General features: G+C 40.1%; 1 protein-coding gene across 2 annotated transcripts in view; it reads left to right on the forward strand.

Annotated features, from left to right (window-relative positions):
- CUNH18orf25 (chromosome unknown C18orf25 homolog) overlaps positions 1–25,246 on the forward strand; it is an 83,907-nt gene that overhangs the window by 51,014 nt on the left and 7,647 nt on the right. Inside the window, exons 3-4 of one of the 2 annotated variants that reach the window (XM_045296130.1) lie at positions 8,533–8,715; positions 20,091–20,217. In XM_045296130.1, coding sequence (XP_045152065.1) covers positions 8,533–8,715; positions 20,091–20,217 — 310 coding nt within the window. The remainder of the gene's footprint in view (positions 1–8,532; positions 8,716–20,090; positions 20,218–25,246) is intronic. The other variant, XM_004702966.2, reaches the window with a different exon arrangement.

Genomic DNA, 25,246 nt, shown 5'->3' on the forward strand with positions numbered 1-25,246 from the left:
GTGTGTGTGTGTGTGTGTGTGTGTGTGTGTGTGTTTGTTCTGGACATCTAAGAAAGTATCAGGTATTTAAAGTACTTCAAAATTTTTTAAATGACTACCTTGACTCTTTCACTGAAGCAAATTCTGTATTCCCAAGGTTACAAATACTCATACTAACAAATGAGAATTATTTTTGAATTTTGTGGTAGCATTTTAAACAGCTATTTTATAAGTGCCTAGTGGTCTTCCCATTGTTTCCCTGGAGTTTTTGTAATTTTACTAGACTCTTTTGTTTTTTTTTAATTTTACTAGAACTTGAAGGAACGTATCCTGGTTGGATATGCCCCCTTAGTTCTGCTTTTAGGTAGGGTTAAGGCTGCAAAGAAACAGTGTTTCACTCTGGCTCAGTAATGTGGATCTAGCTGAAATATGTAAGGACAAAATCATATTTGGACTAAGTAATTTCTTTAACATGTGGGATTTCCCTCTGTCAAATCTATCAGCGTATCGTTTAGTAGCTTGTTTACATGCGTTAGAGATTTAAAAGACTAAGCTGCAAACAAAGTTACTACATTCAAACTTTTTGTGTGTGTGGTAAAAAATGTAGGATATGTTGGGGAACAGATTCAGTCAGAACTCTCAGGCTGTTAATAAGTTGATATTTTCTTACAGTATTCTGCTTTAATTATTGACATCTAAAAAGCCCTTTATCCTTCGTAAAGAGTGAATGTGCTTTCTGGTCATCTTGTCTACACACTGCTTTCTACTTAATTTGTTCTACTTCAGTGTTCTAGAACCACTTCTAGAGCTTGCGCTACCTAATCATCTTAAGAGAATTTTGCCCAGCAGATACCTGCTTATTTGAGCTACTTAGGAGACAACAGTAACCCTCTTAGTCAGGAAAAAACATACTCTGTGTGTATTATATTTTAAAAATTGTGCAACTGTAAATGTCCAAGTAAAAATTTAATTATCGAAATAAAAAATTTAAGAGTATTTTGCATGAAGTTTTTAAATATTTAGAAATCTAGAATTCTCTTATTTCAGGGCCCTGAGAGAAAAGTTTACCTGTTGTTTTTTTGGTTACCAAGTCAGAGAGGAGCAGAGTCTCCGAAAATCGTTTGTGCTGCCCTCATGCACACATGCACACACCACCCTCTTTCAGAATTCTGAAATAAATTCCTAACTTTATTAATATTAATATTTGTTCAAGTTGTTAATATACAGATAACTATGCAACAATCTTCAGGGATTCTAATGGATTCAGGTCATGTATATAATAATCATTAACTTTTTTTTAAGTATATGCAAGGGAAAAAAGGTTGCTCTTGTGTAAACTCAGTCTAGGTGATTGGAGTGGAAAAGAAAATGTTGTTACCAAAAAAAAAAAAAAAAGAGTAGAAGTTTGGATTGAAAAAAAAGGTCTCACCAGCAAACTGAGTAAATTAATACATAAAAATGAATGAATTTCTCTTCATCATTTTTGTCATCCTCTCCTGTTCCTGATACTGGTAGATTTAGCAGCAAGGATCTCAGGGTAGAGATCTCAATTTACATAAGATTCATTACTTTAAAGTTAGAAAAAGGCAGACTATTGTAAACGAAGTGATTTAAAATGCTTTTGTTTACTTGTAAGTGAAAGAAAAGCTGTGGTGACCTTCCTGAGTAAATAAAATAAAGCACAGTAAACTGATATCATCGCTGCTTTTCATTGCCAATATTCAACAGAACAATTACATCTGAGTTTTAGGAAAAACGGTGAACAAGTCTTCGTGCCATTGTTGTGAAGAATAGCTGAGTGTGGCAGGTTTTCTTATAGAGGGTGACCTTTTAAAAGTAATTTTTCCTGTTTTATTTTGTTTAGCTTTTATTGGTTTCCTGTCTCCTTGTCTGTTGCTTCAGTGGTATGGTGAGGGGACACTGCAAAAAGATTTTATGGGGTGCCACATGTCAAGAAAAGCATTGTCTTAGAACAGCTACGGCACACATATTTGTCTGGATTTATTTTTAAATGTATTCTTCAGAGATGTTTTCAAAGAAAAATTCTTAAAATCCTCTCCCAAAATGGCACATACATTTTCAATCATGGCGGACATAAGAAACTTGTCTTTTTAATTGTTGAAAAACAGTTATGAATAAGTAACTTGGGAAATAAAGTTTTAAGTTTCTATACTGCTCCTTTTTCGCTTGATTTCCTTTTGAAGTTTAGGAAAATTAGTGGGAGCTGGACCCAAACTATAAGTTTAATAGATCTTTTCCTATTCCATTACCATGGCATAAAATAAAAAATAAAAGACAGCCTAAGAAATGAGGGAACAGTCCACCAAGACATGTGTTCTTTGGTAACCAAATCTTATTTATATTATAACTTTAGGATTTGGGAAGAATGTTAGTTATATTTCTATGCATTATCTTATTTGTATTTTTAAAAATCTGTTTGAAGTGTAACAACTAACCTAATTGAAATAAAAACATTTTAAAGCATTGTTTCTTGTTAATCTCTTCAGGGCAGTTATACTAGTGATTGCCGACCATTGAATTCACATGGATGCTCCTGGATGAAGAAACCAGCTTTTCTGTAATGAAATAGTTTATTGTTACTAATAATAGCTTTCAGATAATGTTTCTGAAGAAATGTTAAAAAAAAAAATTGTAATTGATAGATTGACAAACGAAATGGAAACACCAAGGCAAGGTTAATAAAAGACTGGTCTACATGCTCTACTAAATTACCTTATTCAAAATTGAGGAATATTTGGAAAATTTAGGCTACTTTCAGGAGCCACCAAAAGGGAGACATGAATAACAGACATAGATAGACATGGGGTATGGTTAAAATTAAAAATACTTTTTGCATTCTCTTCCTGGGTGTGTGTCATGCAGAGATTTTACTATGATGTAAAATTATGAATGCCCAAGTTTATGGATAACTACTCACCCTTCCTTTGTAATGATGAATCCAGCCCCTAAAATCCTGCTACCATTGAGTCAATTCCATCTCCTGGCAACCTCGAAGGACCGAGTAGAACAGTTCCCTGGGGTTCCAGGACCGCTCAGCAGGACAGAAGCAGATGGCCTCATCCTTCTCTTGCAGAGTGGTTGTCAGACTCAAACCAGCTGCATCTCTCTCCTCGTGGGCCCAACACTTAGCCCCCTGTACCATCAGGGCTCCCGTAACCAGCACCTACTTGCAGTCAGTTCTTTATCACAGTCACCTTCACTTTGTTGAACAGTCGGCTTTTGAATTATTGAAAAGCTTTGCTCAGTTTCTTGCACCAGCCTTCGAAAACGTACCCCTTAGGAGCCCAGAACGTAAGGCTATGTAAGAACCCAAATGCACCTGTGTAACTTCTGCACAAACTCTTAAACATACTGATGTTGTCGTACTAGGGACTGCTTGTGTCGAGTTGGATCCTCCACACTGCAGCTCATAGATTTGCCCCTGAAATAAAGAGATATATTGATAGATGGTGACCTTTAAGTGCCTAAATTTTGTCTGTAGGTTTCCTTTATATCCAGATAAATAACCTTCGTCATCTTCCCAGTAACCACTAGATTTGAGCTTGTCCGATTCTTGAGTTGGGGATGAAACATTACAATGAAATGGATTTACATTTGCTCAACATTTTAATTTTCCTGATCATTTTAATCTTTGTTTTCACCTTGTTTTTTGAGCCTTTCAAAGTGGTGAAATAACGTCAAGTCCACAGAATTAAGCACTGTAAGGGCAAATATAATTCTTGTATTTATTCTCACCTTGGAAAGTTCAAAGTTTACATTCTTAGCAATTGAGATGAGTATAGTGGGAAAAGTACAAAATAGATATCGATTTAGTTTTATTTAAGAAATGATGTAACTTCTAAACACAAAATTCAGTGCATATTGCTGAATTTCTTTTCCATTTCCCCCCTGAATTCTTGGACATTTTACAAAAACAAAACACAACTTTCTGACGTGCTTCTGAAGACCAGTGCAACTTTATCTTTCAGCTGCTTTCCTCGAGATGGCACTTTGCGACCTAGACTTACTTGTCTTTTGTGGTTGAAGAATGCTTTATTTGCAAACAATGTTATCTTTTTGTTGTGGTTGAACAGGGAGGGTGATGGGGTTGGGGTGGGTTGTAGCCCAGCATTCTTGGAGTCTGAGACTTAGGCAGTACAAAGTAAAGGAGTAATGACCTTCCCAGGTTTCTCTGGGATACAAGAGGAATTACTAGTTCCTCTATCTAATTATGCCGCATCAAGGGAGACAGCACTTGTGTTAGTGGAAGGGGTCTGTAATGCAAAAATTGTCTCTCTTTGGCTTTAAAACACTTGTAATAGGAATGTGTCCAAGCTGATACTGCACTTCAGAATAAAAACGCAAAACCACTTTCTGAGGACCTCTCAACAGTTAATCACAGCAGAGCATTTACTTAAAAGTTGGGTTCATCTGTGATCAAAGTTTGTGGGAAACTTCCATTATCTTTTTGTTTTATTTTCCTAAGAACTTCTTGGGGTTCCCTCATAGAAGGCACAGGCCTAGGCAGTGATGTTTCTTATAGCTTCTGGCATTCAGGGTGTGCACAGCAAAGTGTACATGCAAAGATACTAAAATAATGAAGCCCAGGGCAATTCATACAGTGGAAAGGTGTTGGCTCTGGGCCAAACTTTGAACTCAGTCATGAGCCCTGGAGATAAAATGGTTAAGCATTCAACTGCCAGTGGTTGCAAGGCTGTTGGAACCTACCAACTGGAGAACAAAGATCTAATCTGTAAATATCACAGCCATGGAAACCCTTGCGGGGAGTTCTACTTGATGGGACACAACAGCACTTTGTTTTATGTTATGCCTTCTTTAACCCTCACTATAACCCTTGGAAAAAGCTGAGCAGTGAAGTAATTACCGAACAGCTGAGAAGTAGTCGCTCTAACCTGGCATCTTCTGCCAAAACTCAGTCTCATCTTGTGTAACCGTCATTCCCTCAAAAGTGAGAACATCTGTTGTGGATTTGGTTACACCTAAGTAGGATTCCAACATCTCATCTGTAGAATGAGAATGTGTATCATATTCTTCTTCATGGAAAAATAAGACCTAGCGCATCTTTGGGAGCAAAAATTAATATAAGACACTGTCCTATTTTCGGGGAAACTGTATAATGCTCAGAGCGGTAATGCATAGGATCTCTGCAGGGCTCTGTAGTATTGAAACTGTTTACAGAAACCGACAAGCTGGTTGGGCCATGGGGGACCTGGTTTTGCTGACCCCTGGCCAAGAATAGAGCTGATTTCCTTCGAAAACCACAAATAGTCTACATGAAAGCAGTTTAAAATAGTTCTCATCCATTGGACTTTGTACATAAAAAAATAATTGGTGGCTTGCTCAACTTTTTGTGTCTTGCCTTGTCATGGTGATGAGCAATAAACATTTATTTAAAAAATATTTCAACCCAAAATTGAAAAGGCGCCTGGATAAATGATAGACCTCATTGTTACTGAACACTTGAATTACTGAATGAGTGCTTTTAATGCCTGTAGAGAAATTACTGATTTCATTGTTAGACATTGGTGTACTAAGATTTGTGACAGACAACCACAGTTGGGCAGACTGCAGAATGTGCGGTGTGAATGGACAACCTGAAGTGTTTGTAAGCATGGAACATGAAGCTTGAGAAAATGACTGAATCTTAAATTGGAAATATTTCCATGTGTAACTTGATGTGGCTATTTTGAGGCTGATGAAAATGAAAATAATCTCCTGGCAATACAGTTGTCTCAACAACAAAAGGAATAAGCGAGTGAGAACAAGGGGCAGTGTGTCTCCACTTCCTCTGACCTGTCAAACCAGGAGACGGAATATCTGCTCTGTTTTCTATGTACTGAGTTTTTCTAATTCCTTCTTAGTGGCCTGCCTTTTTCTTCAAGAGAAACTTCCTTCAAAAAGCATGAAGGCACTGAGAGTTGTATTTGCCTCCTAGTTGTCTTGTGCAGCAAGGGCTTCATTTCTAAAGCAGTGGCTCTCAACCTTCCTAGTGCTAGGACCCTTTAGCACAGTTCCTCAGGTGGTGGTGATCCCGAACCTTAAAATGATTTTCATTGCTACTTCACAACTGTCATTTTGCTACTGTTATGAATCAGGCAACCCCTGTGAAAGGGTCGTTCGATCCCCCAATGGGTTGTGACCCACGGGTTAAGAACCCTGTTCTAAAGGAATATCACAAATTGGCATCATCGGTTTGCCAGGTACTTGTTTAGTGGTTCAAAGTGCAAGCACCTGTGTTAAATGCTCTAAGCCAGTTTACTCTTGGTTGCTAAGGGAGGTGGTGACAGAACCACAAGCTCCTTCACTGTGGCCTCTCGGAAGACAGACTTGGCACGGCAGCCATTTCTTCCCTTTACTCAAGTCTAGTACTGCTTTGCCATCTTTTGAATGTGCTGGAATTAGGGGCGGGGAAATGAGAGTGATCGTATTTTATCTGAATTGTGAAATGTAATTAAAATGTGGAAATACTGTATCTTTGTTTATGATGAATACTAAACTCAAGCTAAGTTAAAAGGTGTGCTGTGTGGAAATATGGAAGATTCAAGAATGAAGCCAGATAACAAGTGTATGCTTGTATTTCCTTCTGATGAAGACTTTCAGACAAGTTGTTTCCATGGGTAGGTGATGCCATGCATGTGTCTAAATCTGCTGTTTGCATGATCATCCGTGTAGCAGTGGTACAATTTTGACTTGACCTGTTGACCTGTCACCTCAGTTTGGTGCTGGGGGGATGTGATAAGAGGCTGTGGATGGTACTGATCATAACAATTTTGAAAAATTAACATAATGGATCTCAAACATCCACTACTTTAAAAAAAACTTAAAATGAGACCATATGGTCAAATAGTCAATATTGTACTTGACCCTTCCACACCCCAGTGTTTGAACATCACTCCATACTTTGATTCCATAATGATAATTTTGAGCTCTGATAAGATCTCGATGGAATCCTACAGTTTTCTTTCTTCAAAAAGAATTCTCAAACATGAATTCTTTCTGTTTTGTTTTGTTTTTGTTCTTTGATGTAAAACTCATTACCAATCAGTACTGAAACCATATATAATTGCATGAGTTGGTCATTGATGAACTGGATTTACCCTTTGGGGGAACCTGGCAATTATTTTTTATGCAGTCAGTGGGAATTGTGATTGTCAGAATCTCATATTGTAAAATGTCTGTTCTTTATAAAATTTCACCTAACAACTCATTTGCTATTATGTTAATGCCTCTAAAATATGTTGCTGTGTGAGCGTATAGCCTGAGAGCTTAGCCTCAGGATGAATGCCTCAAGTGCACGATGGCAAGCTTTTCGTTCAGTGACAGTTTGCCAGTGGACGTTTGCTTAAAGCAGCAGTCCTCCCTGTGTTACAGTTAACAGCTCACCGGATTATGTGTTCCTTCAGTTTCTTCATAGTTTTTGTAGTACAGGTGTGTTGTAATATTCATGATAGATAATATTTTAAAAATCTCTGGTGATATATTGTTTGCTTGCATTTCATAAATAGCCATGGGGTCAAATAGCATTCTTTTATTCAGCTTTTTTCTAAAGAGGGGCTGAGAATGAGGGGTACCTTTCTTTCTTGACTGAAATGTTTAATTTTTGCTTTTTGCTGTTAGAAAAAGTAGCATTAGCTGCTGAAAAAATTTAAAGCATGTCTTTGTTTCACAAGCATGAAGTAGAATTATTTTAGCATGAATCCCTGCAGTGTAATTACTTTGGAACTCACCTAAACTGCCTTTGTACAAGCCGTTCAGGGTGATTTGGGAATAGAAGGGATCTCTGTTTCCCCTGAGCAGTAAAGAATGCCTTCTTCTAAGCTCAGCCTTCAAATTGCATGTCATTCCCCTGGAGTATGAGCTGATTGTCTTTTTCACACACAAAAAGAAAATATAAATACCCGTCACAAAACATCCAAAGCAAAATCCTGAAAGTCAATTTTATGGATATTGCATTTTTTTGGTTTAATTTATAATATTCCTATTGGTACACATGAGCTTTATCGGAAATGAATAAGCCAGTCAAGTAAGTTTTAATGGTAACTTTCTTTAGCAAGTAGGAAAATGTATTTATGGTTTTCTTCTCTAATAGGAACTTGCAGTGTTATCTGTGAAGAGAACGAGCTAGATTCCCTCTCTTACCTTGTGAATCAAGTGTCAGTTTGCTTCAGTTCTTTTCCTTGAGAAGAAAAAGTCCATTTCCCTCTGTCAGTTGTTCCCCTTTTCTTAATCGTTTGCTCTCGAGGAGTGTGGTGAGAATTCATTGTAACATTGCTCTACATCGTCTTGTCTATTGTTCTTCATAATGAGCCTGCTTCTCCTCTGCAAATGTTGTCTCTCATCCTTGTATTCTGGGGTTACCTTTTTCCACCTTCACACCATGTGCAAAGTTGTAGATGTAAACGTACAACCTTTCAGCTCAGCTAGGAGTAATAAGATAAAGACAGCTGCCTTTTAGAGGGCTCTTTATTTCATTTCAAAAGTATTTTTCACCCCACAAGTTAGATACAAGTATACATTTTCTTTCCTCCCTAGATGGACCTCCAGTTGTAGCTCATTATGATATATCTGACACCAGCTCTGACCCAGAAGTGGTAAATGTGGACACTTTATTGGCGGCTGCAGTAGTTCAAGAGCACAGTAATTCTGTGGGCGGCCAGGACCCAGGAGCTACCTGGAGGACCAGCGGGCTTCTAGAGGAGCTGAATGCAGAGGCAGGTTGGTCTCCCTCCCCCCTTCTCCCTGTCTTCAATGGTGGGATGTGCATGCGTCCTGGCAGCTATTTTCCTAGTAGTGGGTCCTGCTGAGGCAAAGAGGCCAGATCTGAGACACCTGCATTAAATAAATTATTATTGCTATCCAAGATGCCATTTAGCAGTGGAAAGGAGATTTGAGTAGCTTGAATAATGCAGTAAGACACTAATTGTAGGCACAGGTAGATTTCATTGGCCATACTTCTTGGGTTAAAAGTGCCCACCATATACTGTCTAGCCCTCCCACCTCACCTGTCTTCCCAGTTCTTAATAGTTACTCTGATTTAACTCAAGGAAGGAAGCAAGAAGGAAAAAAGCCCTTGGAGTTCCAGGTGAGAGTCCAGCAGATGTGCCCCTCAGGAGCCCGTACCATATTTGTCTTTGCTCACCCCTACCTTTCACTTTCACCTCTTATCTTAGGAATCTCTCTCCATTTTTTAGGTTATTTATCTTGGGTCTATGATTTGCTTCTCTAGGAGTAATTTATTTCCTCCCTCAACAAATTGCTTTAGTGTTTATTCCCTATGGAAAAAAAACACCTCAAAATTCAGTGCTTTCAGGATTCCTACAGTGTTTTCCTCAAATGTCTTCCTTTCAGCATTTGTTCTGATGTAAATGTTTTCTTTTTTTCTGAGGAAAAAAACCCCCAAAAACTGTAGCTTAAGAAAAGGAGGAGGGGATTGGCAGTTTATGTGACATGTATTTCCTTACTTGAGTTCTATGGAAGGATTGCCGTTTTGTTTTACAGTTATGTTAAATTACATCGACTTTTATGAGCTAATGCAACTACTTAATTACTACTCAATGCTGTTGTGTTTTTTTTAGAAGATCTTTTTATTGGGGGCTTTTACAGTTCTTATAACAATCCACACATCAATTGTATCAAGCATATTTGTACATAAATGTTGCCATCATTATTTTCTAAACATTTGCTTCCTATTTGAGCCCTTAGTATCAAGCCCTCTTTTTCACCTTCCTTCCCCCTTCCTGCCTTTGTGACCCCTTGATAATTATAAATTATTATTTCCGCCATGACTGCTGTCTCCCTTCCCCCATGGTTTCTGTTGTTCGTCCCCCTGGGTGTGTGTTTGTGTTGTACATATATGGTTATGTGTCAATAATTGCAATCAGTTCCCCTTCCTCCTCTCTTTCCCCATACCCTCCTGGTATTGCTACTCCCATTCTGTTCCTGAGGGTTTATCTGTCTGGGATTCCATGTGTTGTGTAAATGCTCCAGTCTAGCCCAAAGTGACGAAAGGCAGGTTTGGGATCATGATAGTTGGGGGTCAGGAAGACTCAAGGAGCCAGAAGAATATTGTGTTTTATCAATCTTATACTGCGTCCTGGTTGACTCATCCCTTCCTTGTGACCCTTCTGTGAGGGGATATCTCATTGTCTACAGATGGATTTGGGGTCTCTGCTCCAACTACCTCATTCTCAACACTATGATTTTTTGTGTGTTTGTTTTGGGTTGGCACCTCAAGATCACACAGGCTGGTATGCTTCTTCCATGTGGGCTTGTTGCTTCTCTGCTAGGTGGCTGCTTGTTTAACTTCAATCCTTTAAGACCCCAGACGCTAACTGGGCACCATCAGCTTTCTTCACCACATTTGCTTGTGCACCCATCAAAACACTGTTTTTATGGAAGATGAGTTTAAAATAGCACTGGATTTACAAGCTTGGAACTTTTAGGATCAAAATTGTTAGTAAGTTTTTAAAAAGGGGAGACAATGCTGTAGACCATTGTGCTATAGCCCTTTAATAATCCCAAGTAAATAAAAACTACGCTTATTCTTGAATTTCTGATAGATTATTGGCTAATTTTGAGACAAGGCATGGATTTCATTTTTATTTTACAGCTCACTGTGTGTTCAGCCTTAGCAAGACTTCTCTCCTGTGGACTGTAGTTTTTATATGTAGAAATACTTGTTCTGTCCAACAACTGGGAGTGAGTGATTCGGCTGAAAATTTATAGAGCAAGTTGATTTTCTACTCAACAATTCATACACGTTTTGTCTGTGACATGGGTTGCAGCCCCTGTAATGGAACAGCACTCTTCCACCTCCAGCCTGTGTGTCCCAGTTCCCTTCGTTCTTCTTTCCTGTGCCTTTCTGTGATGTCCCCGGCAATGCTGCCCTGTTGATCTCATAGGTGGATTGTTATAATGAGTGTGCACTCCTCTGGTGTGAATTGTTCACCTTATAGGCCTGCCTGTCATTTGGCAGAAAGTTCCATTCAGTTGCATGGTGGGAGGGGGGCCTAAAGCCTATAGTCTTAGGAGTTCCATAGTCTTTAGTCTGTCAGACCAGTAACCTTGGTCTTTCTTATAATCTTGAGTTTTAGGCCACATTCCAAAGCTATCTTTGAAGAGTTTTTATATATATATATATATATACTTACTTTGAAAAGAATGAAGTAATAATGAGAGTAGTCTATTTTTTGTCTAGTATGTGTTTCTGAGAAGTTCATTAGCTATTTATTTAATTTAAATTGGGTCTGTACTGAAGGCTTATTGTTATTTCATTCATCCACAAGTGATCCATTAGTATTGCTTCCAAATATAGACTACTTTATAGTAAATTATTGGGAAGAAATTGAACAATTGCCATCATTTGGCTTTTCATAGAAAACTTTTACTAGTAGGTTGGGACAGATGGAATTGCTAGTAGTTGACTATTGTCTTTGTTTATTATGTTTTATTAATAGACCCTCTTTTTTTTTAAGACCCTCATTTTTAGAGCTGTTTTGTTAGCTGCCATTGGGTTGGTTCTGACTCAAGGAACCTTATGTACAACAGCACACAGGCCTCCACAATTATCAGTGTGTTTGAACCTATTGCTGCAGCTACTGTGTCAGTCCATCTCATTGAGCCTCTTCCTCTTTTTCACACCCTCTACTATACCACGCATGATGTCCTTTTCCAGGGACTAGTCTCTCCTGATACATGTTCAAAGTAAGTGTGACAAAGTCTTATCTGTACTTTGGAGGAGCTTTGCTGCTATACTTTGAAGACATTTGCTTATTCATTTAGCAGTCTGTTTTATGTTTACAGAAAAAGTGGTCAGGACAGTGTTCACATATGCCCTTCCTACTCCAGGCATACACAATCCCCCCTATTGATATAGTTTATTAATATGGTGCAGTTGATGAACCAATATGGATATGTTTTTATTAACTAAGTTCATAGTTTACATTAGGGTTCATACTTTGTACCTATTGTCAGGCATCCACCTTACAGTATGTATATTAAAGCAAAAAATCACACTCACTGCCATCTGGTTAATTCTGACTCATAGAGACCTTGTAGGGCAGAGTAGAACTGCCTCTGTGGGTTTCCAAGATTGTAACTATTTCTGCGACTCAAAGCCTCATTTTTCTCCCATGGAGCAGTTCATGGTTTCAAACTGCTGACCTTGAGCTTAGTAGCCCAACACATAACCTGTACACTTCCAGGGCTCCTGTAGCATGTATAGTACAGAATTATTTTACTGCCCCCCAAATCTCTGCCTATTGTTCCCACCTCCAAACTCCTGGCAACTGCTGATCTGTTTACGTGTCCGTAGTGTTGCCTTTTTCAGATAGTCTTCTCCTTGGAATCAGCCAGTAAGTTGCTCTGTCAGGCTGTTTTTTTAATTTAACAGTATACATTTAAGGCTCCCCTAAGTGTTTTTTTTATAAGGACTTGATAACTCATTTCTTTATCACGGAATACTGTTCCATTGTGTGGGTGTACCACTGTTTATACATTCACTTAGTGAAGGACATCTTCATTTCTTCTAAATTTTGGCAAGTATGAATAACGCTGCTCATTTTGTGTAGACATATTTACAAGTTATTTGGATAAATAAACAAACCCCACAAACACAACTGCTGGATTTGTGATAAGGTTATGTTTAAATTGTCTTCCAAAGTGGTTGACCCACTCGGCCAGCATTCCCTCAAAGGAGCATGGGCGTTCCTGATGGGCCACATCCTTTTGAGTAGTTAGTTGGACTTGATGATGTTTAGGAGTGTAGCCGGTCTGCCTGGGTCAGAACTCTACTGGTTTCAATGGTACAAAGTGTGCTTTGATGTCAGTGGTGTTTTAGTTGGAAATTCCCTGATGGCATGAGTGGGGAGCCCTGGTGGTGCTGTGAGTTGAGCCCTGGAGGTGGATGGAAGCTGTCTGCTTCCATAAAGAGTTACAGCCTTGGAGAATCAGAGAGCAGCTGCATCCTGTCCTGTGGGGTGCTGTGAGTCCGAATCGATTGCATAGCAGTGGGCTTATTCGTTTGTTGTTTGTCCGGTTAAGTCTCTTGCAGAATGGGAATTTTTAATTTTAATGAAGCCTCATTTATGGATGTTTTTCCTTTCATGATTTGTGTTTTTGTTGATGAATGTAAAGACTCATTGCCAGACTTCAGGCCACTTTGATTTTCTCCTTTGTAAGCTTCTAGAACAGCGGTTCTCAGCCTGTGGGTCGTGACCCCTTTGGGGGTCGAACCACTTTTCACAGGGGTCGCCCGATTCGTAACAGTAGCAAAATGACAGTCATGAAGTAGCAACGAAATAATTTTGTGGTTGAGGGGGTGAGTTAATTGTGCCAACCTGGCCGATATTCACATGTGGGGCTAATTGAAAGGCGGAGAGATAAATGGGTGGTGAGCCTCGCCTTTCTAGTTCTCGGGTCTCTTGCTTTGTGATGGTCGCACCAGGGTGCAGCTGCCTTAGCAGCTCCCTGCTTTAGCTTGCAAGATTGACTTCCTACAAGACATCCCCAAGGAGAAGCCACATGGACCTATCCCGATGCAGCCCTGGGTGCTGGAGCAGCCTTGTGGAGACCCCTGCTAGTGCTGAGATGCTTATTCGTTCACTGACTGAGCTTTCCTCCTGCAGTCGGCATCATTGCCTCTGTTTTGTGAGGTGGAGGACTTTGTGGACTGGTGTTGGCTTAATGGGTTAATGTTGGACTTGTGGGCTTGGGCAGCATTGGGTTGGGATGTTTTCGTGATGCACACTCGTGATGCACATTTTCTTTCCATAAAACTCTCTTATATGTGAGTTGTTGTGGATTTGTTTCTCTAAAGTACCTAAACTAATCTAGGGGTCACTACAGCATGAGGAACTGTATGAAAGGGTCGCGGCATTACAAAGGTTGAAAACCACCGTTCTAGAAGGATTAAAGTTTACATTAGATCTGTCATCTATATTGAGTTTAAATTTTTGAAAGAGCTGTGTCTAAATATGAGTATTGCCATTTGCTCCATCAGCATTTGCTGAAAAGACTATACTCTCCATTGAATTGTCTTTTGTAACATTGCCAAAGATCCTACTCACTTTGTATGAGTTTGTGTCTTGATTCTCTGTTCTGTTCTATTGCTCTGTGCAGCTATCCTTTGGTTAATAGCACACTGCCTTGATTACTGTAGCTTTATAGTATGTCTTGAACTCAGACAGTGTTAATTTTCTTTTTTCTTCCATGTTGTATTGTTTTTTCTGGGTCTTTTGCATTTCCATTTAAACTTTAGTATTCATTTTGTTGATAGCTAACAAAATCAACTGGCATTTGATTGAAATTGTGTTGAATCTATAGATCAAGTAGTCAGAACTAATATCAACTAATCAAGAACTAATATCTAGTCTTCCTATGAATGTGGAAGATCCTTTTATTTCATCAGATCTTGTAGTTTTTCTTACATTAAAAATAACAACAGCAACAACAACAAAAAACTTCATTGCCACTGAGTTGATACTAACTTTTAACAACCCTATTGGGCGCAGAGTAAAACTGCCCATGTGGGTTTCCAAAGCTGTAACTCTTTATGGTAGCATTTTTCTCTGAAGGAGCATCTGGTGGGTTTGAACTGCCTACTGGGAGTTAGAATCGTCTCTGTAGTGGTGAATTTGTTCTGTTTAGTGTGTAATAAATAGTACAGGCAGTCTCCAGATTATGAATGAATTTTATTATTAAGTATATCATTAAGGTGAATTTGTAAGTTGCAACAGTTAGGTAAGCTGTGTATCTATTATAAGCTCGTCAGATGCTTGTTTTAATAATATTCCTTTCTGAGCTTAAAAGATTAAGTAAACACATGTAGATACATGAAAATACATTAAATATAATATTTAATAAAACTTTTTGATGATGTGTGTTTCAAAGTAACACCTGTTATTATAAATGTTTATTATAACATGTATGTGCCTTGGATTTTACTATAATAGGCCTTATGGGAGTCAGTTCATAGCTATAAGTTGTATAAAAGTGGTAGTTCATAACCCAGGGACTGTGCCAGTGTGTGCAGTCCATCCTCTAGTATTCTTCAGTATTATTTATATATATATATATATGTATATATATATGTTGAGTTTTCTTCTAAGCACTTCTTTGGCTGCTTCTCTTGGATTTTAATAAGTTGTATTTTCAAACCTCTTCAAATGTTAAAAAAATTTCTTTGACTCTTAATTTACAATTGTGTTGTTTGTGTTTTGAAATAGTTTTACATTTTCTAGCTTTTTGTCATGTATTTTCAGTTTGATTCCATTGTATCCTGAGAGCATACTTTGTATGATTTCCTTTTTTTACTCCTGTAAAGGTATAGTTCATGTGGTTGCTCTTGGTGAATGTTCCATGTGAGCTTCCGAAGAACATGGGCAGTTTTGGGATGAAGTATTCTGTGAATAGATCTCATTGATTTGACAGACAAAGTCTGAGCCCCACTCCATTCAGGGGCATGTAAAAAGTCACAGGGGAGAGACTGCCTTACTCTTTCTTCCAAACAAAGGGATAAGATTCTTTTACCCAGAATAGTTTTATATACTCTTGGCTTTTAACCAAGGCAAAATAATTCAATCGCAAGCGGATTTAAAAAGCCGAGTTGAAATCCGGAAAGCCACTGGTCAACGTGACTCAACATTAGCTCTAGCCACAGGTTAATGTTTCTCACTGAGTGTTAGAGTCAAGTCGCCTGCTGCTGAAAACCTTGGCTTCCAGAACTTAGCTTTGAACTAGAGCCTTTTAAAGTCTGTCCCTCGTTCGCAAAACTGAGATAATGTTAGTAAGTTATCCCTTCCATGAAGTAAAGTAATTTATGTAATAGGCACTTGGGACTGCCAACCAGAATTGCAATGACATTATTATGCTGACATTGACTGAGAAAAGAAATGATTAATGGGCCAAATCAGGGAACTTCTGATTTACTGTCCTGATCATGTGTTAAAATCGTGTTGAAGCACTCAGATGCCAACCAAAAGCTGTCAAGCAGACAGCTCAGACCCACCCAGCTGCTGGTTGGGAGAAAGATGTGACCGTCTGCTCTCGCTGGGCAGCTCTGCTCTGTCCTACAGGTTTTCTGGGAGCTAGAATACAGTGGGTTGGGTTTGGGATCACCCTGCATGCTTTGGCTTGAACTGTTCTTGCTACAGAATTTCTTAAACTCTGGAATTCGGACTTGTAGATTTCCCCCGGAAGATTTTGTCAGTCAATCGAAACGAAGTCTGGGAATCTGTTTTTGAATTACCCAACCCCAGCTGACTCAGCAAAACAATGCACCCAGACATCTAAGAACGACGTGATTTTTGTTGAGTTGCTAGAATGTGGGTGGGACCCAGAAAAATGGAACTATGAAGCAATCTTAGTGTAGAGGGCTTATCGTTGTGGCAAATAAAATTTATTTAGAACCTTTTTCCTCTGGGGAATGATAACTGCTCTTATTGAATGTAAGCATTTCCCCCCTCCTTAATGTAGAGAAGGAAATCATGATTTGTTTATAATGCAAGATCTTTCTAAAGGCAGAGACCTTTCATAAAAGGAAACGCGAGTCTTTACCACAAAGATCAGTAGGGAACTGGGAAGGACATCGAAAAGAGCCCTCGACGAGATGGAGTGACCAGTGGTTCCAACAATGGACGCAAACATAACACTTGTGAGGATGGTGCAGGCTGCTGGTGTTTCCTTCTCTTGTCCCTAGGGTCGCTGTGAGTTGCAACAGACTTAATGGCACCTAACAGTAATGGAGCCTGCACCCCTTTCAGAGGCAGAAAACCTGGGGGGCCTGGTAAAAACGGGTAGGTGTTTTTCCTGGCAATGTGGTGACGAGAACCAAAGCTTGGGTTCCTGTTCCTAATAAAGGGGTTCTTATAATCAGCCAAGCATGGCCCTGTCCCCAGCACAACATTTTAAAGTTTGATCACATTCCTCATTGTTTACCTGCTGCTTCACATGGACACTAGTTAATTCTAGATTTCTGACCTCTGTGCTCACCCATCCCCACTTTGTGAAGTTTGTAACTTTCATGTTGAAAGAGCTAAGCACACAGTAACAATCACCTTGTTTTTAAAGCCAGATTAGTAGTGGCTTATATATATATCCATTTTTTTATAGACCTAGCACCCCTATGCCACCGGTATATCATTATTTTCTTACAAGTGCTCTAATTCTTATTTAGAACAATTGTGATTCAAATGTGTATGCATTATTGAAGAAAAAAGTTTGTTTTGATAACCTAGTTTACGCCTTTTTCTATGCCTGATTGCTTTGCCCAAATTGGTGATGTATTATGTGTAGAAAAGGTATCTAGTGAGAGGACAGCAACTGGGAGTTTTCTAAAAGCTAGAAGCTACCTTTCCAAAGAGCCATTCAGATACAAACCACAGAGACTGCCTGAGTTTACATACAGTTACTTTAAACCCTCTGCTTATTTTCTGTTTAATGTGTAGTAATTACAGTGTTCATTCACATGTTCTCTATGGGGCTTAGAACTATAACAGACTGCTACTCTGGCAGTTTTTGAGAGAAGGAAGTTTTTGACACAACTGTATATATGCCTTAGACTCCGCTCTGTCAGGGGACTCCTGGGAAGCCATGGTGGGCAGTAGAGAATGACCCAAAGGGTCCCAGAGGTTCAAGAGGCGTGTTGGGAGAGGGTGACCCTAGGCAGAGGGGTGCATTTCCGGCTGTTTGAGAGTGCCATTAGGGTCTTAGGTAGATCTTGAGGTGTGTTCCAGCTGAGTGATAACCTGTACTGCACCTCTTATCTAATCGGTCTGGCAGAAGTGTGGCAGAACTCTTACACTATTACTATTTAGTCCCTCTAGCACTTCATTTCTCATACTTGGTACAGATTTAAATTATTTATATATTTTCTTGTTGCTGAGAATATACCAAATAAAACTGTACCAACTCATTGGGTTCTACATGCACGATTCAGTGACTCTGATTATATCCTTCAAGTTGTACAACCATTCTTACTCACTTAGGCCAAAGTGTGTGTGCGCCTTTCCCTATGCCCCCCCCCCTCCCGCACCTCCCCAGTTAGCTTAAACCCGCTGTCGCTCGGGTTACAGTCTAACCTTTCTAGGAGCTGTTGACAATAATTATTTAAGGGACCCTGGTGGTATATTGGTCACATGTTAGGCTGTTAACAGCCAGGTGTACAGTTTGAAACTACCAGCTGCTCAGTGGGAGAAAGATGGGCTTTCTACTTCCATAGAGAGCCTCAGAACTCAAGGACTCACTTATACCTTGTCCTCTAGGGTTGTTATGAGTTGGCATTGGCTTAGTGGCAGTGGGTTTAGTTTTTTTAGTTTATTATCAGCTTGATATAGCTAGATCTTAAAAGAGCATAATGTTCAAGGCAGACTTTTTTTATTAGATAAGCTAGGCAGTAGTTTGGGGACTTGTCCAGCCTCGGTGGCCTCAGAAAGTTTGGAGTCCATAAGATTTTGTAATTCTGTCCCCACCCCCCCCTTTTGATTGAAATTCTTTTATAGAAACCATTGGTCAAAATGTTCTGTGATGGTTGGTAGCCAGGCCCCATGCATGCCTGTGGACTCCGGCCCATGAGGAATTGTGACAGGGGCACACATTCCCTCACCTTCTCATAGTCCTGGCCCTTCTTCCTCTTGATGCAAGGAAAGAGGAACCAGTTATTGTGCCTTTTTAATATTTCTCTTTTCTCACGTGGAGCATTTTCAGTTGAAGGAAAAAACTAAAAATCATCATGAAAGATTTGTGGACATGATTTCCTTCTCATAACTTTTACCTACAGAGTTTCCTAGTGTCGTCTGTGTTATTTTGTGTGTTATACGTACATTTTCCTGGTTTCTGTACTGCCCTGTAGTGACTGTCTTTGGGCACTTTCATTAGGCACTATCTGTAGCTTTCCAAATAGTTGGTACTCAAAGCTGGCAGAAACGTGAAACTATAGGATTTCCATTGACCGTGAGCTGCATTGGCTTGAGTGAGCTATCCTGTTAAGAGGATATCCTGTATTTAGAGGCAGAAGGAAGCGGGAAGGAGAATTTTATATGTAAAAATTTTTATTTGTGTGAGGTTGTCATGAAAAAATTTTTCTTTCTAATACAACTATGGAGAAATAATTTTGTAACAGCTGGCAGTATGTATAAATAGAAATATTCTTTACGGAGTAAACAAAAACATGGGTCCATAGCAACTCTCTCTCACTGTAAAGCTCACCCACTCCCATCATTCTGATGTGCTAGGAGTTGCTTTCCGAGCTGTGAGCTTTGCTGCTGTACCATCTGCCTTTATGGAAAGAGAGTTCTGTGAATTTCAACCTTTCTGTGTTACTGGAGAATCATTGCATGGGTGCTTTATGAAAACCCTGGTGACAAGGACCTCTCAGGCTCCAGTGTCACCAGCCGCCATGCTTTCTCAGAGCTGGTGGTGTGCTTTTGTCCAGTGAGCATAGTTGGTGATGTGCAGGCTGGGTTGCAGTTTTGCATAGAGCCCAAATTTGGGATCGACTTCTGGCCTTCTGTCGGGTTGTCGTGGGTCTGATTTTGCCCAGGCTGCATAGTTTTAGGGAAAACAAATATTAAAACATTAATAACACAGCTCAGTATAAATAGGGTATTAATGATTGCCTCTGTTATAGAGACTTTTGATTTATTAAAGAATGATTATAAACAGTAGAGAACTGGTCGTTGCTCTCTGGGTTGTGTAATGCATGTCAATTTAAAGTAGACTGGAGTTGAATGCACAAAGGAATTTACAGATTAAAAGCATTGTGTTATCACATTTACATTGGCCAAAGCACTCAGAAGTTTTTTTTCTGCTGAGGAATAGGAGTAGATCGGTGAGAAGGCTTTGCCTTCTTATATTTATGGGTTTCTGTGCTTGACAGATATATGTGTTAGCCATGTACATATATCCTGTTCTAATTAAAGCAGAGAGAACACTGCCCTGGTTATTTGACTTGGGGAACACTTTCATAGCAGCACGTTCCCATTGGGCTGTTTCTGGGATGAAACCTGTGTGTGCAATCCATCAGTGAGTTATTATTGCATCTGTTTATAAGAAGTCAAACCTTGCTTCTTGTTTTGTCTCCCCTTCTCTCTCAGGTCATTTGGATCCAGGCTTCCTAGCAAATGACAAAATGTCTGCTGGCAGTGCCCCACTCAATGAAGAAATAAATATTGCCTCTTCGGATAGTGAAGTGGAGATTGTGGGGGTTCAGGAACATGCAAGGTAGGATATGAATTGGAGTGTGTTGATAAGCTAAATAGCAAGCTGTGGTCTAGCAGAAAAGAAGCGAGCGGTAAGCAGTATGCGTGGTTGGCATGCAGAGTGGGAGTGAGCCATGCTACAGCGTACTTCACTGCCTCATAGGACACGGCACGGAACTGAACCAAGGGGGCTTCAGAAAGTTTGTGGAAACAAAACTCCAAGTCCTACAAAAGAGCAGACTCACTGGCCAGATAGACTGGTGGGACCCCATGAGACTATGATCTTTAGTGACCCTACAGATCTGGAAATGAACTCAACCTCAGGGCTCCACTGTAAGCCAACCACTAGAGAGGTCTGTAAAGTGAACAGTGACTTAGGAAAGTACCAAGGCCTTAGAATAGTCAACTATTTGAGAGCAGAAGAACAGCATTTCCTCAAGTACAGAGTTCAGAAGGGTGTGAGGAAAGAAGGTGGAAACACAGGGAAGTTGGGAATTGCTGCTCCGTTGTGGGGCTTGTGATCAGTGTCACAGAATAAGATGTCTATGAATTGTGGATTGGAAAACTGATCCACTCTGTAAACCTCCACCCTCACAACACAAAGTTGAAAAAGTTTGTGGAGAAAGAGAATTAAAAGATAATGTAATTTTTTTCTTGACCTTTTCGAAGCCCTCTCGTATTGTCTCATAACAACACCATCTCAGCTGTATATGTATGTGCACTACGGATGGTGTTTTCTCTTCATCCTCAGTAAGTGTCTAGGCAGCTTGATAGACTTTTCTCTTGTGGCAGAAGTATTACGGTACGTTCTCCTCCATTCATATTGTCATGCCTTTCACTTTACCTGGAGCAAACTTCTGGGAGATGTGCTTCTGACTTTAGACCACTTTCCTTTTCCCAAGGGCACCTTGAGAAAATCTTTGTGATCTGCTCTAATGATAGTCTTGTGACATAGGGATATTTCGGGGTTCCAATGAACTTTCTACTCCCGTAGAGTTACAGTCTTGGAAACTCCTGGGGGCAGTTCTCTCCTGTCTCAGGGTCGCTGGGAGTCTGCATTGACATGATATCACGAGTTTGTGTTTGAGAGGATGTAAAAAGGCCAGGAGATACCAAATTAGTGGGTAATATCATGTGGATTAGGAGTCGAATCACAAGGTTCGTGGTTCAGACCCACTAGCTGCTCTGGGAGGAAAATGAGGCTTGCTGTACTTGTAAAGATTTTCAATGTCAGAAACCATGTGCACTGAGTCCGAATGGATTCAATGGCAGTGGAGATTATGGCGATAATTTGACTATCAAACCCATTGCCATCCAGTGGATTCTAAATGTGTGACAGAGTAGAACTAATTCATAGGGTTTTCTTCGCTGGGATCTTAACAGTAGCAGATTACCAGGTCTTCCCTGGTACTACTGGGGGAGACAAATTGCCCAACTTTAGGTTAGTTGAACACAAGCCATTTGTACCCCCTTGGAGACCTTTCTTAGAATTACATCTAGTTTGTTACCTGAGTCATGAACTAAGAATATCATTGGGTCATGTGAAAATTTTATGAAGCTCAAATTTCAGTATTCCTAAATAAAGTTTTATTGGATTGTAGTCATGCTCATTCATTTACATATTGTCTGTGGCTCCTTTTGCACTCCAGGGCCAGAGCTGATTACTTGGAACAGACTGTGCCTACAAAGCAAAAAATACTTTCTGGTCCTCCGAAGAAAACAATCACTGACCCCTTTAAGATAACACTCATCAAAAATGATTAAGGTCTCTCCGAGTCACTCCTAGGATCATTAACACAGCCAAACCCAACCTACCCCACTGCCACCATATCACTTCCAGCGCAGATCCGCAGTGCATTGTGTTTCTGTGATGGTCAACTCTGACAGGGATAGATGGCCACGTTTCCTCACGGTGCCGTGGTGGACTTGTACAAAAGACAGTGCCGAATCCTCAGCGCCCCCAGCTTCCATATTTATCACATGCACACATACTAATCAAGAATTTAGTTTTTTTGGACCTTTGTACTTGATTTGGAAAACAACTTTTCCCCTGTGCTAAGAGATCTAAGTTATGATTTATTCTAAATTAGTGGTTTTCAACCTTCCTAATGCCGTGACCCTTTAATACAGTTCCTCATGTTGTGGGAACCCCCAACCATAAAATTATTTTCGTTGCCACTTCATCACTGTAATTTTGCTACTGTTATGAATCAGGCAACCCCTGTGAAAGGGTCATTCAACCACCAAAAGGGTCATGACCCACAGGTTGAGAACTGCTGTTTTAATTTGATGTATATGTTTGAATTGTGTCCCCCCAAAATCTGTATTATCAATTCTAACTTTTCTGCCTGTGAACATAATCCAATTGGGGACTGCGTTGCCTTTGAGATAGGATTTAGGATGGTGTAGCAGTCTCTTTTAAGATCTGCAGGAGATTAAACAAGCCAGGAGAGACAGCAGAGACAAACAGCAATTACTTTTTTTTTTTCTGACAACATTTCTGAGAACATTTTTCAGTTAAACAATTGGCATTTTAAGAGCACAGTATTTACTCAATAGTTTAAAACCAAAAACCTTCTTTTCCCCTATTGGGCCCTATTATAGTGGCCCATTCCGTCTTCATCAGAACCGTCCAGCACTGCCCCCCAGCCTGTAGTTGCACTGTTATGTGCCCGCATAGCCGTGCTCGTTTTCTTCTGTCTTTGTTGCCATCCTTTGTCAGTGGTGGTTTCCCTTTTTCTGGTGGGAAATCGTTTTCCTTTTTCTGTCTTAATGAGAAACATTTACCATCTGGTCCTCTTCTCTTTTTTGTCTGTTCTCTTCTGACTTCTCCATCCTAATGAACAGGTAGGACTTCTACTGCTTTCTTCCTGTACCTCAAACGGAGTGTGCTGTTGTTTATTTCGCCATTGTCCCCACCGTATCTGGGCCCCTCTCTGGACTAGAAAGCGCCCTGGTGGTGGTGTGGGTTAGGCGTTGGGTTGCTCACCGTAAGGCTGGTCTGGAAATCTCATCGAGGGGCCACCTTCTCTCTTTCTGTCCCCGTTTTCAAGTTGTCTGCATCACAAAAATCTTTTAACTTCCTTTTTATAAACCGGTAGTTTGGGTGTCAAGAGCTCAAGCTGTTAAAATCATCAGTGTATTTCTCTTAAAACATAAAAATTAAACTCCAAGGCTGCCTCCTTCTGAAGCGTAAAGCTGTGTTTTATTCCATTCAGTCGCCACCCTTCTCCTCCCTCCCCTCTCCCCACTCCATCATGAGCCCTTGATAATTCACAAATTATTCTTTTGTCATAGCCTCCCCTCACCCACATTTCTGCTCTCTGTCCCCCAGGGAGGAGGTCACATGCAGATCCATGTAATCGGTTTCCTCTTTCCAACCCACTCGTCCTCTACCCACTGGTCCTGAAGGGATCATCCACCCTGGATTCCCTGTGCTTCCAGTTCCTATCTCTACCAGTGTACATCCTCTGGTCTATGGCGCACACTTTGAGTTTGACACCCCTGCTGTACAGGGAACCGCAGACTTCAAAGATGGAAATCCCAGTGATTTTCAAGGGTATCTTTTATATTGGCCTTTAGGTCTCCCGATAGCCATTCTGTCTTTCTGGAGTGTGCTTCAGTAGCTTCTTTAGAAGTAGCCAGATAACTCCTGATGCATTGAAATTACCGAGGTTGACTATGTGGATCTCATCGGGAATTTACTTCTTTTTCAGGTCTAGGGTTGCAATTATGAAGTATTGATGGGCTTGTTTGGAAAATGGTTTTAGGTTTTAGTCCACACCTTTTGCTCTAATGATTTGCACGCATAGATGTTTTGTTTGCATTTTGTTGCTCCGCTGCCTGCCTTCCAGCTATTTAGCTATTTAACCACTGTGTTGTGGGCTTTTTTAATGTTAAAAATTCAGACTTGGTCCTTGTGTTGTCCCTTTGGGGATTGTGGTTCTAACCTGTATTGAGTGACATTTTTTCCTCTTAGAAGTGTTTGTTGGACCTTTTCACTCAGTAATTCTATTTTTTCCTTCTGGATAATTAGTTGTTTTTTCCTCTTACTTGCACATTAATATCCTCCCACGTTCAACCTTGTGTTCGCTCTGCAGTTCACCTTAGCACAGACTAGAAAGCATGATTTCTGAACTAATGGTCAATTGCCTCTTCTTCGGCTTCCTTGTGTTGCTGTGGTCGATTCCTGGTGTTGTTTCAGTGTGACCAGTTCAGATGACCATTTGAGGACAGTCTACTTCACACGATGTCCTTTGCCAGTAATGCAGAGACTCTGCCCCACAGCATCTCTAATTCTTCTGTGTCTGCTTAGTTTGGCCAGAAGTTTTTGTTTGTGAGCCCCATGCCAATATTTTCTTTACCCATGGTCCTTGTTCCTTTTCTCCTTCTACCAGCCTGCTTGGTCATTGCCCTGGGAAGGTGAAGACACAGGACGTGATTTTTCTGTGATGGACTGAGCTGGAAACAGTGCTTATTCTCTGAAGTATTGGGGAATAATCAGACTTGTGACCTTGTTTCCCTGTGGTTGACTGGTCCCATGGTGGTAGGTTCATCCCTCAGTGGAAGAACTGACGCATTCACAACTAAATGACATTTGCTCTGCAAACCTTAGGCAGCACAGATAAGTAAACCAGGTCAAAACCATAAACGTTCACTTCATCTTGAGCTAGGAAAAATAAGTCAGAATGTTATCTACGAGGTTTTCTTCTGACTCTGTAAATGAAAACAAAAGTGATGAATTTTAATGTTGTTTTCCTACAAGAGTAAGTTAACTGTATCCAAAGCTGACCATCAGTGAGTTGTTTGAGTCCCATTTACTTCATTTCAGTGTTTGGAGAGTAAGGGAGTATTAAAACTTCGTGCTTATTAAGGAGCCCTGGTAGCATAATGGTCACTCACTGGGGTGTTAACCTGCAAGGTCAGCAGTTAGAAAGCTACCAGCCACTCCTTGTGGAAAGAGAAGGCTTTCTATTCTTCTAAAGCAGTGGTTCTCAACCTTTGTAATGCTGGGACCCTTTCATACAGTTCCTCGTGTTGTGGTGACCCCC

Source organism: Echinops telfairi, unplaced genomic scaffold (genome assembly GCF_000313985.2).
Source record: "Echinops telfairi isolate 266 unplaced genomic scaffold, ASM31398v2 ScPeMD7_7400;HRSCAF=8409, whole genome shotgun sequence".
Taxonomy (NCBI): Eukaryota; Metazoa; Chordata; class Mammalia; order Afrosoricida; family Tenrecidae; genus Echinops; species Echinops telfairi.